This window comes from Xiphophorus maculatus, chromosome 6 (genome assembly GCF_002775205.1).
Source record: "Xiphophorus maculatus strain JP 163 A chromosome 6, X_maculatus-5.0-male, whole genome shotgun sequence".
Classification (NCBI taxonomy): domain Eukaryota; kingdom Metazoa; phylum Chordata; class Actinopteri; order Cyprinodontiformes; family Poeciliidae; genus Xiphophorus; species Xiphophorus maculatus.
The window spans coordinates 7969204-7981649 of record NC_036448.1 but is presented as its reverse complement, the minus strand read 5'-3'; the positions used below and the strand labels follow the sequence as shown (position 1 = coordinate 7981649).

The 12446-nt window shown below is 40.1% G+C and overlaps 1 protein-coding gene across 4 annotated transcripts in view; it reads left to right on the top strand.

Moving 5' to 3' along the window:
• The window catches only part of LOC102236275 (capping protein, Arp2/3 and myosin-I linker protein 3-like), a 115308-nt gene that overhangs the window by 76655 nt on the left and 26207 nt on the right, over nucleotides 1-12446 (top strand). For all 4 annotated transcript variants that reach the window (XM_023335788.1, XM_023335789.1, XM_023335787.1 and 1 more), the window contains exons 17-25: nucleotides 4037-4106; nucleotides 4209-4290; nucleotides 6412-6508; nucleotides 6635-6689; nucleotides 8481-8653; nucleotides 9553-9621; nucleotides 10022-10115; nucleotides 11779-11877; nucleotides 11949-12068. In XM_023335788.1, the coding sequence (XP_023191556.1) occupies nucleotides 4037-4106; nucleotides 4209-4290; nucleotides 6412-6508; nucleotides 6635-6689; nucleotides 8481-8653; nucleotides 9553-9621; nucleotides 10022-10115; nucleotides 11779-11877; nucleotides 11949-12068 (859 nt within the window). The remainder of the gene's footprint in view (nucleotides 1-4036; nucleotides 4107-4208; nucleotides 4291-6411; nucleotides 6509-6634; nucleotides 6690-8480; nucleotides 8654-9552; nucleotides 9622-10021; nucleotides 10116-11778; nucleotides 11878-11948; nucleotides 12069-12446) is intronic.

Sequence of the window (12446 nt, the reverse complement as noted above, 5' to 3'; positions counted from 1 at the left end):
ATTTTTTTAAAAATTATTTTATTAGAACTCTAAATTTGTGTGAATGAACTTGCACAACTACAGCATCACCACTTTAATGATCATTTTTCTGCTGCATCACACGGCCGTAATTACCCAGCAGTAAATCGCGCCGCCTCAGTCAGCAGGTGGAGATTTGTGTGATATGGGTTTTAATGTGCTTCATGTGCTCTGCTGAGGGTAACTGTACCCTGAGCTGAACTCATAATTAGGATTTGGTGTTAAAAATAGCAAAAAATAATGTCTGATAGGCAACACTTGTTTGTTAAATGACCATGTCTTCTGTTTTAATCATGTACGTATGATGTATGTACTGATTGTGTGCGGTGTTCCTGTTCTGCCTTTGTTAGGAACATTCTGCTGACTGTGTCTCTCTGACTAATGTTTCACCACCTGTGACAGCCACTTGGTAATTGAATCTCCTCTCCTCTCATTTGGAATGTCTTTGAACAAGAGGCATCTACTTCGTTGGCAAAAAAAATAAACTGCAATACGAGCAGTTTTTGTTTCCATACAGTAAATATCGAAGTAGTTTGATAAATAGTTTTAAAAAACACAAATCACTCAGGCGTTGGTCGTTATCAGTCAATTTTCTCGCCAACAGTTCTGACCGGTGGTGACTGACAAGTCAGCTTTTTTTTTTTCTTTCACTCGTCATTGAACGCATCAAAAGTGAGAATTGTCTTATTTTTGGTTTGCAAAAGTAACATGTCAGCAAATTTAATTTTGTGGTTCAGTATCTGCAGATCCAACTCTTTGTGAATTTTCTTTTTTCTGTGGAATGTAACTGCAAATTATTTGTGGAAAATTTGTCTGTTTGAGAATTTTTTATTTTTATACAGCATATAATATTCGAAAGAACGTGGCTGCTTGAGAAGCTGAGGTACGCTAGCGCAATGCTACTTCAGCTGCTATTGGCTGACATACGCAAAGCAGCAAATCCAGGAGCGTCATTGATTTGTAATTCATTGTAGTAAGCAAATACTCTTTAGGTCAAAAAATGTGTACAGACAGTTCTATTGCAGTAGGTAAAGGTCCCCACTTTGATATGTAAACATCGCTTTGAGATCCAGGTCCCTTCTTGGCAATTTCTTCAAAAATGATTAAAAGTTAAATCTTCAGTCATATTATGGTAATAGGGCTTTAATGTAAATTTTATTTTGGGTTTTTGCTTTTTCAACAAACTAGAAACAGAAGTCCCCTCTTGGCAGGATAGACTGACGGCCCCTTGTTGGTAGGGTGGGCGGTGTGCGCGGGTGTGTGTGTGTGTTGTAGTTTATAGGAAGAAAATTCAAGTTAAGTCAGACCTGGAAGAAATGTATGTATTTGTATTACTAAAACACACCAATACCTGACCAAACAGCCATCTTAGTAGGATCTGTTTTATTTGCCCAATGTTTTTTATTTTTCTGAATACTATTTATTACAACCAAATACATTACTAACACCTAAAAAAAAGAAGAATTTTAATAGATTAAAAAAGTTTAACAGCTAAACTATAAAAATAAATGTAAATGTCTGAAATTGTTGCAAAATGAAAAAAAAAAACCCAACCTAACCCTTGTTTATTCAACGGAGCAAACCTAAAAACTGTTTCTAGATCTGTGAAAGCACCAACATAGAGTTTCCTTAGATGCACTTTGTTGTGAGTCTTGTAAAAAATAAGACACAAGATGAGGGACATGATCTTATAACCTCGTCCTCTTTTTTTAAGTACAACATGACTTTTGAAATGAAGAGTTATTTTATCAGATGAGTTCACGGGTGAAACCATCTTGAGAAAGAAAATCAAAATTGTCAAGCAAACAAAAAAAAACCAAGAACAAAAAAAGACTGCAGCATGCCATTAACCTTAAGAGAAGAGTCTGAATGAGCTCTCCTAGCAACTAAACAACTAAATCCAATTGAATCCATCACTCTCATCTTGAATAAATCCCTCAGCAGTCTTGACAGATCCACCTGTTTGTCAGTCAAGGTTGGTAGAAATGTCAGAGCATGTTTGTTGTCGTTGCACGGAGCCGCTTGTGCTAAAAATATACCCACCTACAATGCTGGAAGGCGCTGTTGGTGAAAAACCTGGAGGAGAACATTGACGGCGTCTAAAGCCGGAGTGAGAACTCAAATATGAAAGTAGCAGCGGTGACGGCGGCAGTCATAAAAAAGCAAAAATAAAAAGATCTAAATTAAATTAAAAGTTCACAACAATCATTCTTCACAGGTTGGACGCCAGAGAAGACAAGTGTTATTATCAGCTCGATCAGATTACATGAGGTTACTTCACATGTACGTAAACAGAAGAGAAGAAGGTAGATGGAGCCTTTTCAAAGCTCTCGAGAGCATTGAATCAAGATTCACCTTCCTGTCGTAGTGTTCAATACTGATATAAGGATGACCTCCTCCTCCTATAATTGGTGGTTATAATTGGTGTGTTAAAATGTAAAAAAAGATTGAATCTCCGCTTTAATGTTTCACGTTGGTTGTTGAACTTTTATTTACTCATTTACTTTTGTCATTTTGGATTTGTCTTTACGTACGTAATCAATATGATGTCTTTTTGATTTTCTCTTTTACTTCTGCATAAATAGACATATTTTTATTTGGCTGAATTAGGCATTGTTTTCTTCATAAAGCATTTATTGATTATCTATTTTTTTATGTCTGTGCATAAATTTCTTTCACATCAGGACTTATTTATTTGCTTCTTGAGACTTTTTGTAGCCTACTTCATGTTGTCAGACAGGTACTTTTGAAGTGATGCCTTGGAGTTAAACTGAGCCAAAAAGTAATAAAGGGTGTTTATTACTTTTTCACATAGATCCAGGTTGGTTTGGATAGCTTTTCTTTATTAAATTGAGTTCCCATTTGGTTATTAGCTTGTCTTTGTTTGGTAATAAATTGGGTATGACTTAAGTGTCAAGAAAGTAAAAACAACACAAACCAAAGTGAGCAAATACTTTTCCACAACTCTGTATGATTTTGTTTCTCAATTTGTATTCATATCTGCATTATGCAGACTGAGGGAGCCTTTTTTTAGAGACCTAAAAGATCGACTATCGACTGCCTTCAGATTTTTCTACCATTGAAACTAATCTTCATTTATTTTTTTCCTTTGCATATTGTTTTAGGTTTGCAGACTAAAATAGCAGGTGCATGCAAAGGGTTGTTTGCGCCCCCGCCATCTGCCCATTAGTCTTCCAACATTTTCTTCTACAGTAGATCCAGTCGACTAACACGTGCGTGTGGACTGGCCTTCAATCAAACGGTCCGGACCGAAGCGTCCTGCGCTGACGGGACTCTGTGTTCTCGGCAGCTTCGGGAGATCTGCTATTGAAACCACAGTGGCCAAAAACAGAGAGAGTTTCTCCAACATGGATAAACGGAGTGCAGTAAATTTCCAGTTGCCCCTGTAAGGTGCACAAGCCTGCTGTTAACAAGCAAGAGCCAAGAAGCAAACAAAAACAAAAACACAATCAATAGCAGAAGAAAAACAAAGCAAAATTGGCAGCAAACAGAGAGCTGCATACTGCATGATGGATGCCTGCCAAAATGGAACAGACATTTTTTTCTGCTTACCTCCTTCTGGTGCATCAGTCTTACTTTTTTTTTTCGCAGGAAAATAAATTTCCTCCATGCTCCTGCTGCGCTGACGCATCCAGCTGAGTTTGTGCGCTTGCATAACTTTTTATGTCCCATTACAACTGGCTGTTTGGCCTTAATAAATATTGAAAGCTTTTTGAAGCAATTCTTCTTTCTAAGCTACTTTTCTCTAATCTTTTAAGAAGGCTCCATAACGTTTAGGTGTGGACGGGAAAATATGGAACAAGATGCGCTGGGGTGTTGATCCCATTCAGATTCTCAGAGGGAGGAGATTCAAGGTTGGATTTATGTGGAAGAGAAAGCTATTTTCATTTTTCCCCATTTCTTATCAGCGTTCCCACCTCTGCCGCACACATTTTCCGCCATTGTTATTTTCTGCTCTGTTTTTTCACCCTTTTTTCTCTCTCGTGTTTTCTTTCAGAGCTCTCTTCCTGGGTTTGTCCAACAACCCTCACATCTCCGACCTTCACCTGGACATCAGCAGCTGTGAGGTATCGTCCGCCGGCACCTCCCTGCTTGCGTGGATCCACTCGTGATCTTTCTCAGATAATCCTCCCGTCATGCTCCGCTCCGCTTTTTGTTCCTCCCCACAGCTGAGGTCGGCGGGTGCCGCCGTGATTCAGGAGCTCTTCCCTCGCGTTTCGTGCGTGGGGACTTTAGACGTCTCTGATAACGGTGAGAAACTTCACTCTGTCGGCCCCCTCCCCGCAGCGCGTTTGCTCTGTTACAGCCGAGGTGGTTTTCAGTCGCACAAAAAGAGGCTTTGAATGGAAATGCATCATATGTCACTTATTTTCATTTGAGAGGTGAATGCTTCAGTTTGTGTACAAATCGCTAATGTTTTCATGAAAGTGTTGATGCGGACTGCTGACGGTGGGTATAGATGGTGGAAGATTGGACTAATATACGTTGTCTTGTTCCAACCTTAAAGAGGCAGTATTATGTGTTTTCCGACCACATAGTGCCATTTTATAGTACAATCATGTAACTGTTACCTTCAGTTGTGAAACAAAATGTTGTATATGTCAAACATGTCTTAAAAGAAAATTTTCTTCCTGATTTAATGCCTTGAAATTGGGCCTCTGTCTCTTTAAGGAACTTTTGCTCTCTTTTTGACGCTCATCTCAACATCGTCCTTCTAATGTTAATAACCTTTTAAAAAACAGCGTTTTTACCAGCGCTGCACCGAGAAGTAACTTGTTTAATGAGTTCTGGTGATGAGCAGTTCCACCAGGTGTTTGCTAATTGCAGCTGGCTAGTCTGAAGGAGCCGAGTGAAGAAATCGCGGGGGAGGGCGGAAGCTCGGAGACCTCAGCTACGTCTTGAAGGTGGCGCTCTGTTTGCACAGCTGACTGGTTGCCACGGGAGATTAAAGAATTTCTCACACATTCATGAAAGAATGAAAACAATGGCATTTTTGAATTGTCATTATTTCCTAGAAATCAGTTTTCACGTTGACACTAAGGCGATTTTATTTTTGTTAAATATTTTTGTCAAAAAATCTACATTTTGTCGCTCCTGATTGATTCGTAAAGGCATGAAAAAGAGTAAAACATCTAAAGGGGTAAATATTTTCATCCCACTTCTCTTCAACTATATACTGCTTTCTTTTAGTCTCTAAATCTTAACAGAATACTGTAATATTTGTGCCTGTAGCAGTCGTGTTTTAGAATCAGTAACATTAAACTAGCCTTTTCAATAACGTGGACAAAATAAGTTTTGCACCTTTTCCTGCTTAATCATCTGGGCTGTTTTCTGCATTCATATATATACATATTGTTTTTTGCTCTCTGAATGAAGCTTTTTCAGTCTTGGATGCAGTCAGATTTTGCCATGGTTACCACTTTCTCTTTTTCTCCCTCATTTTACAAAAAAAGGCTGAGTAGGTGTGTGTGTTGGCGTGCAGTCGGGAATATTTTGGAATTTCTGCGGATTGTCTCTCTTCAAAAACGAGCCATTTTCACGATGAAGAAAAAACTGGCTCTCTGAGCCGTTCACACTGATTAAAAACAAACGAGTCACCGCTGTCACTCATACAACACCCACTGCGATTTGAGGAAGTATTTCCCCGTTTTTCTCTGTTTTTAATTTACTGGTCACACTTAAACGATTCAGATCGCTAATTTTTTTTAAATATCTGACTGAGACAACCTGAGCAATTATCAAAAGTAGTTTTCAAATGATTATATTTATTAAGAACTCTTTTTGAAAGAAAGACAAGTAATTGCCCACTAAACATAATCGCTGTTCCTTTCACACTTGATGGGGTGAACGGTCATCAATAATTTGCAATAATGAGTCCTTTTGAGTTTTCTCCTGTACATAGACAAAAAGCCAGCAGATCTCCGACTAAATAGCATCAGAGTAAAAAGTCTTGTTTGATTAGTTGATTGATTGACAAACCACCACATTTGACTGCAAGTATGATGATGTGCTTCGGAAATACTGTTAGCACTCCAGGTGTTTTTGATGAGGGTGAATCTATATTTATACACACTCTGGTTATATTTGTTTAACACTAAAACAAAAAATCTCTGTCCTTCTTTACGGCCCTGTAGCTCGTGGCAAAACCAACTTTTATTCTCTGAAATAAAAAGTGGGTTTTTTTCTGGGTTTTTTTAGTTCCTTTCCAGTACTAAAACGCTTAAAGTTGAACACCTGTTCTCGTGCTTTATTGGCACTTGCATGGCGGTGATTAAAGATCTTCTCTGAAGCAGGATCTCAGAACAACTCCACAGAGCTTAGTCCTGCTGGCTTTTTAACTCGATGCGCTTCTCTGTTTTGCGTTTGGTTCAGGTTTGGACGCCGACTTGTTGGCCGTCATCCCGGCATTCTCCCGGCACCCCTCCCTCAAACACCTGATGTTGGGGAAAAACTTCAACATCAAGGGCAAGTACGTACCTCAGCGGCGGCGGCGGCGGGGGGGAAACAGCAGCGCAGATGGTGGTGAAGTTGATGCAGATGATGAATGTTTTTTTTGTTTTTTCTTTCCCCCTCCCTCCCGTTTGTGCCTCCACAGGGTGCTGGATGAAATCCTGCAGAAACTAGTTCATTTGGTGCAAGAAGAAGAGTGTGTGAGTTCGATTATGTAACATATTGTACACATGCACGCATGCAGATATTCTCTGTGGTGTTATGCACAGATGCACGCCTACACACGCCTCACAAATTTGTCGCCGCACGCACACGCGCGTTTCGCACGCCCAGGGACACACACTTGTCACCGAGCTGAATCCTTGTCCTCGTTTATGCCTGTTTAAGCTCAATCCTCCACCTGCCACACACACAAGGTGCAAACATCCTCGCAAGTCATGTTGTCTGATGAATGGCTCATTTGGTCTCAGTCTATCCGGGAGACTCCAGAGGCTCTCTGTTTTTCTCAGCTCGGCAAATGCAGCATGACAACTCGCTTACTCAATTATTTACCGCTGTTGATGGCGATGGCTCACAACAGCGCGTGTGCGCTGTCTAGTTGTGCACAAAAGCGTGTGCGCATGAACTCTTACGCCGATCAGTGTAAATGAGCACGTTTAAAGGGATTGCGTGGATGAACTAGCTTGTCGCATGGCAGCCTGTCCTTTTTACACGCCTAGGCGATAACGACACAAACTTTAAAAGCGTCAAATGTCGAGTCTTGGGGTGGATCAAAGTTGGTCGTGTTGTAATAAAATTCTAGTTTGGTCCGTATTGGGAGGCACGAATGCAAAATCAAACTCTGGAACAGACCAAAAAAGCGAACTCTGGTCCACCCAAAGACCTAGGTCTCTTCTGTGGTTTAAATACACACATGAATGCCAAGTGGATCAACGGCTGCTCCGTAAGCAGAAACCGTGCTACAGTGCAAGGCATTCTGGGTAAATACAAGCAATACAGATGTGAGTCTTGTGTTAGCAGGAGAAATGACTCGTGGTCTTTTATCAAAGAGAAATCCTACAACCTCTGAAATCTGATGCTGTTTTGTCTTTGAAGATTTTTGTGTTGACTTCAGTGATTCTTGGTGTTACTCCACCACAGACAAAGGGAAAGGGGAAAAGGTTTTTTAAAGGGTTTGATTTGTTTGACATAGTGCAGTGTGAAAACTAACCAGCTGAAAATGCAACAAATGTTGCAGTTTTGGTCCACAGTCAAACCCAATCATGTCTACTGGACTATCAAGTGTAGAAACGCTTTATCTTGTTTTAATAATGAAGTATGAGTATAAGGAATTCGGCATAAAACATAAAGATGAGAATAGAAACTGCTAACCAAGAAATAGCATTAAATGAGTTTATAAACTGCCTTCTTCATTTACGGAAAAATAGAAGCCATAAACTGAACTCAAGACTAGGATTTGTTCACAGGATAAGGGGCATTTCATGTGTCTTCCACTCAATTTTCTCTCGCTGAAAAATGTGGATCTCATTTGCTAGCATGCTAACACATGGTGTTGCAGGATCGTGCTAGGGGACTAATTTTCCCTCAGTGGCACAGAAGTTTTTGTCAAGGTTGGAGAAGTTATTAAAAGATATAAATATTAATTAATTTAGACCTAAAACCAGAATCTGCTGAAGGATTTTGTTCCTGTTTATTTTGGGATTTCCTGCCTATTTAGGGGTCAGTATTCACGAAAATGCCTATTCAGATTTATTTTTTTCATAGAGGATATTGAAATATTTGAAAGAAAAAACACAGCTTGGGAACTTGAAATACCTACTAGACACACATTGGCTGGCGTTCGCGAAGCAGTTAAACCAGCAGCACCATTCACATCCCTGGGTGTTGATTGGCTGTTCTCCCACAGTTGTCTTTGAAAACCTACAGTTGCCATCTAAAGATCCTTATCCCTTTACTAGATTTGTCCCACTTTTCCCCATTGAATCTGGCAGGCCCTGCAGTCCCTCTCTCTGGCCGACTCGAGGCTTCGCCAACGGGGAACAGTGCTGGTTAACGCCCTGGGCTCCAACGCCTGCCTCCGGAAGGTGGACCTGAGCGGCAACCTGCTGGAGGACTCCGGGGCCAAGATGCTGAGCAAGGCTCTGCAGATCAATACGACACTCAGGTATGCACCTGATTTTATATATATATATATATATATATATATATATATATATATATATATATATATATATATATATTATTCTGTATTCTAAAGGGATTTTCCGTGGAGAACTAAGCAAACAAACTTACAGAAGTCAGTTGAGACGGATTAAAGGATATGGATAAATAGAAAAATGAAGATGCGGAGCAGAGACAGAAGAGTTGCTTAGAAGCAGAGATTCAGAGGAAAGGCTCACCATGCAGGGGGCAAAAACGTAACTGAGCACTCCGGGGAATTCAGCGATGAATCATCATAAGAAAACAAAAGTCCTTCAGGCATCCTGTGTGTTATAACACTCGTGAGTGAGAGAAATGATGCTGAGGAGCTCTTTAGGTGCCGGGAAATACAGGTATGAAAAGAAATAATGGGAGCTCGAGAAGCTGCAAATGAGAACAAAATCCACATTGGGGGAGTGGATGATTGAATGGTTGGAAAAGGGTGATGAAAGAAAGAAGGAAAGAAAGAAAGATATGGAAGGAGTGGAAATGGAAGACCACCTGGAGAGAGTGAGAGATTTGGGTTTGGTTGATTTGAATTTCTAGGGCAAAACGTGTTGGGGCGGAGACAGGGAGAGAGATAAAAAGGGAATATGGACAAGAACTGGTATAAAAAGGTTGAACAGATGCTGGATGGAAGTGGAATATTTCACAGGGACTCATTAAACGGCTAGATACTGTTCTTTCGTCCTGTATTCCCTCAATGCAGGAAAAGATTGATCTAATCATCATCCTACAGCCTACCAACTACTGTCACTGTCTTACAGCAGGAAGGTGTGAAAGGCAGCTGAGTGTCTTCCTCCTGATTTCTGAGCCTGTCCCTGTCTATTTCCTGTCTGTCCGATTCTCGCCCCCACCCTTCAGGAGCGTGACGTGGGATCGCAACAACACCACGGGAGTCGGCTTCCAAGACGTGGCGAGAGCGCTGGAGCAGTAAGCCGAACGCGACGTATACCAGCCATTTTTTATTTTTTATTTATTTTTTTTGTCCTTTTGAAGACAAGGGGCTCCCTCATAAAACAGATCCCTCACAGAGACACATGAAAGGCAGATAATCATCTTTCTGAAGTGTTTACTGTTTCACCGCATTTCATCAGTCTTCTGACTGGTGTGCCTGCCAGATCTGTAGAAGTGCAAAAGTTTCCAAACTTATCTGTGTGCACAAAGGCATGTGGGTGTTTTTTTTTTTTTTCTCTGGGAACTGGCTACGTCTGTAAAAGAGGAGCTATGGGCATTGTTTGTTTGTTCTAGTTAGCATCAAGATCGTTTTCTTTTAATCCATGCAAAAGTGACTTTTCTTTCTATGTCTCTCCCTTCTCTCTCCATCGCTTAGCAACTTCACGCTGCAGTACATGCCCCTCCCCCTTTGTGATATCGCTCAGGCGTACCGCGGCGCCCCGGAAAAGACCGAACAAGCCTTGGCCAAGGTTAGAAGTGCTAGCACGTTGTTCACTTACTTCACAGTGTGGTTAACGTACTTATCTTTTTAATGCTGTCATTTCGACTGTGGTGCCTCTTGAACTTTTTTGAACTCTGTGTATTTTATTGGGATTTTATGTGTCAGACTGACACAAAAGGGCGGATATCTGTGAAGTGGAAGGGAAATGATATATGGATTGAATATATATATTTAAAAATAATTTAAAGAATGCTGTGCCCACTTGTATTCCTCTCTTTTCAGTCAGTAATTTGTATTGCTACATGTACAGCAGCTAGTTTTATTGGGGGTAGAGTTTTAATACTAGCCTCGCATTTCTAGAAATTAAAATTTCTGCCATTAGTTAATTTAAAAAAAGTATAAAGCCATGTATCATTTAGAATAAAACACAAATAGCCTTTATTGTCATACAGAGGGGAAATTCTAGTGTTACAGCAGCCTCAAGACATATTCATATTTTCAAAATAACATGACTTTGTCACTCTACTGCATAGAATCTGAACAAAATACATTTGAGTTTGTCATAAAATGTAAAAAAAAAAAAAGTGGAATCTATAAGAATTTGAGCTTCTCAGTCCACTCTTTGTAATAAGTCTGGAGTATTTCTATAATAAAAAGCTGCTTGAATGAAATATTTGGAAGAATATTATGTTTTAAGTTCCATTCATCCAAATTATGTATACCAATAATATGTTTGCCCTATTGAATGTTTTTGCCATCAACTTCCCCGCTAATGTACCGTAAATCACTTTAACCTTTGATCGATGTGCCACACATAATTCTGTACTAAAAACATGCATTTAAAGAAAACAAAGTGATTTATAAATACAATAAATCTGTGGCTGTAATCTGAGAAAAGTGACTCCATAATTGCAAGCGTTGTTACTGTCGCATATTCAGCAAAAGGATCCCGGCGACATGCTTCCTGACATCCTGCAGGCCTAGTGAGAAATCATTTTTGCAGAGCAGTGTACTTTGTACAATGAAACCACATCAGAGTCATACATTTTTTATCAGTAAGGTCCAATTTATTCTAAATTTATTCTGCACTTGGATGGAACCTGTGAATGTGCGACAACAGAGGGAGGCGTGTGCTAGCAGCTGATCTGCCAGAATCCGCTCCTGAATGAGTATTTTTCGGTTCTGAAATGGGGCAGCCATGTTGCCTCTGTCGGTATTAGTGCCACCTACATACTTTGCTGCTCTCTGGTCTTGTAAACCGCAGTCTGTTTACATCCCATGTCAAGCTCTGCCAGAAAAACCAAAAATAAGCATATCTGCATCGGAATGCAATTTTAGCGCGATATCTGTCGGCTCTTGTTATGCCGGGTCACCTTTGCTGTTGTAACAGCACTCTGGTTAATTTATAAAAAAAATAATAAAATAAATTAATTAATGTTTTTCTTTTCCCTCCCCAACTCTCTCTGAACATCATAATTCCCTGCGTAATGTTCTACCTTGCAAAATTTGATGATCCAGCGTTTGTTTTCCATCTGCTGAGTCAGGAAAACAAATCAAAGTCACTCCTTTCTATTGCAAGGGATCTAAATCCTGTTTCCCTATTACCATGCAAATGAACTTGTCTTTTGCCTCATGCTCAAACCTGTGTTTTTTTTGTTTTGTTTTGTTTTGTTTTTTTCTGTGGGGGCCAGATCCAGCGTGCACTGCTCAGGAACAACCAGACTCAGCGCTTCTCTCAGAAGCAGGCGCTCAGACTGCATCAGGGTCTCGTCACCAGCACTGCTGAACAGGTCTATGTCTACAAAATATGTCGTGTGTGAAATATTTGGGTTGGACATTAATATTAATTGACGTGTTTTAGGTGATGGAGCGTCTTTGCATTAGGGTGCAGCAGCAGCTTTGTGTACTGAAGTCCTGCGAGGACGGAGACGAGGTCCAGACTGCCAGACAAATCCTCAAAGAGGCCAGAAACTCGAGAGCTGTGAGTGAGCTCTGTGTCCGGGTGTGCGGGTGTGTGTATGTGAGAAAAGCTCAGACTTTGGCTAACTGGGCATATTGTTGCAAATGGGAGTTACAGGAATTATTTCCACTGGATTTTGTTTTGTTGACACACTTTAGTGCTCGCAATCTGACAAAATCAAGAATATTTATGCAAGTCATTGTAACTGGTGCAGTTACAAGTGCTACAGTAAATGAAAAGGAACCCGGCAGTGTGCAAACAGCAAAGTATTTCTGTAGTCTAAATAAAAGGTTTAAATTTTCCTGTAGATGGACAAAATGAACACTCCAGGCATATAAAATAACAAAGTTCAGTCCCGATTTTTTTATTTTTAAATAGGGGATTTTGTACAAAATCAAC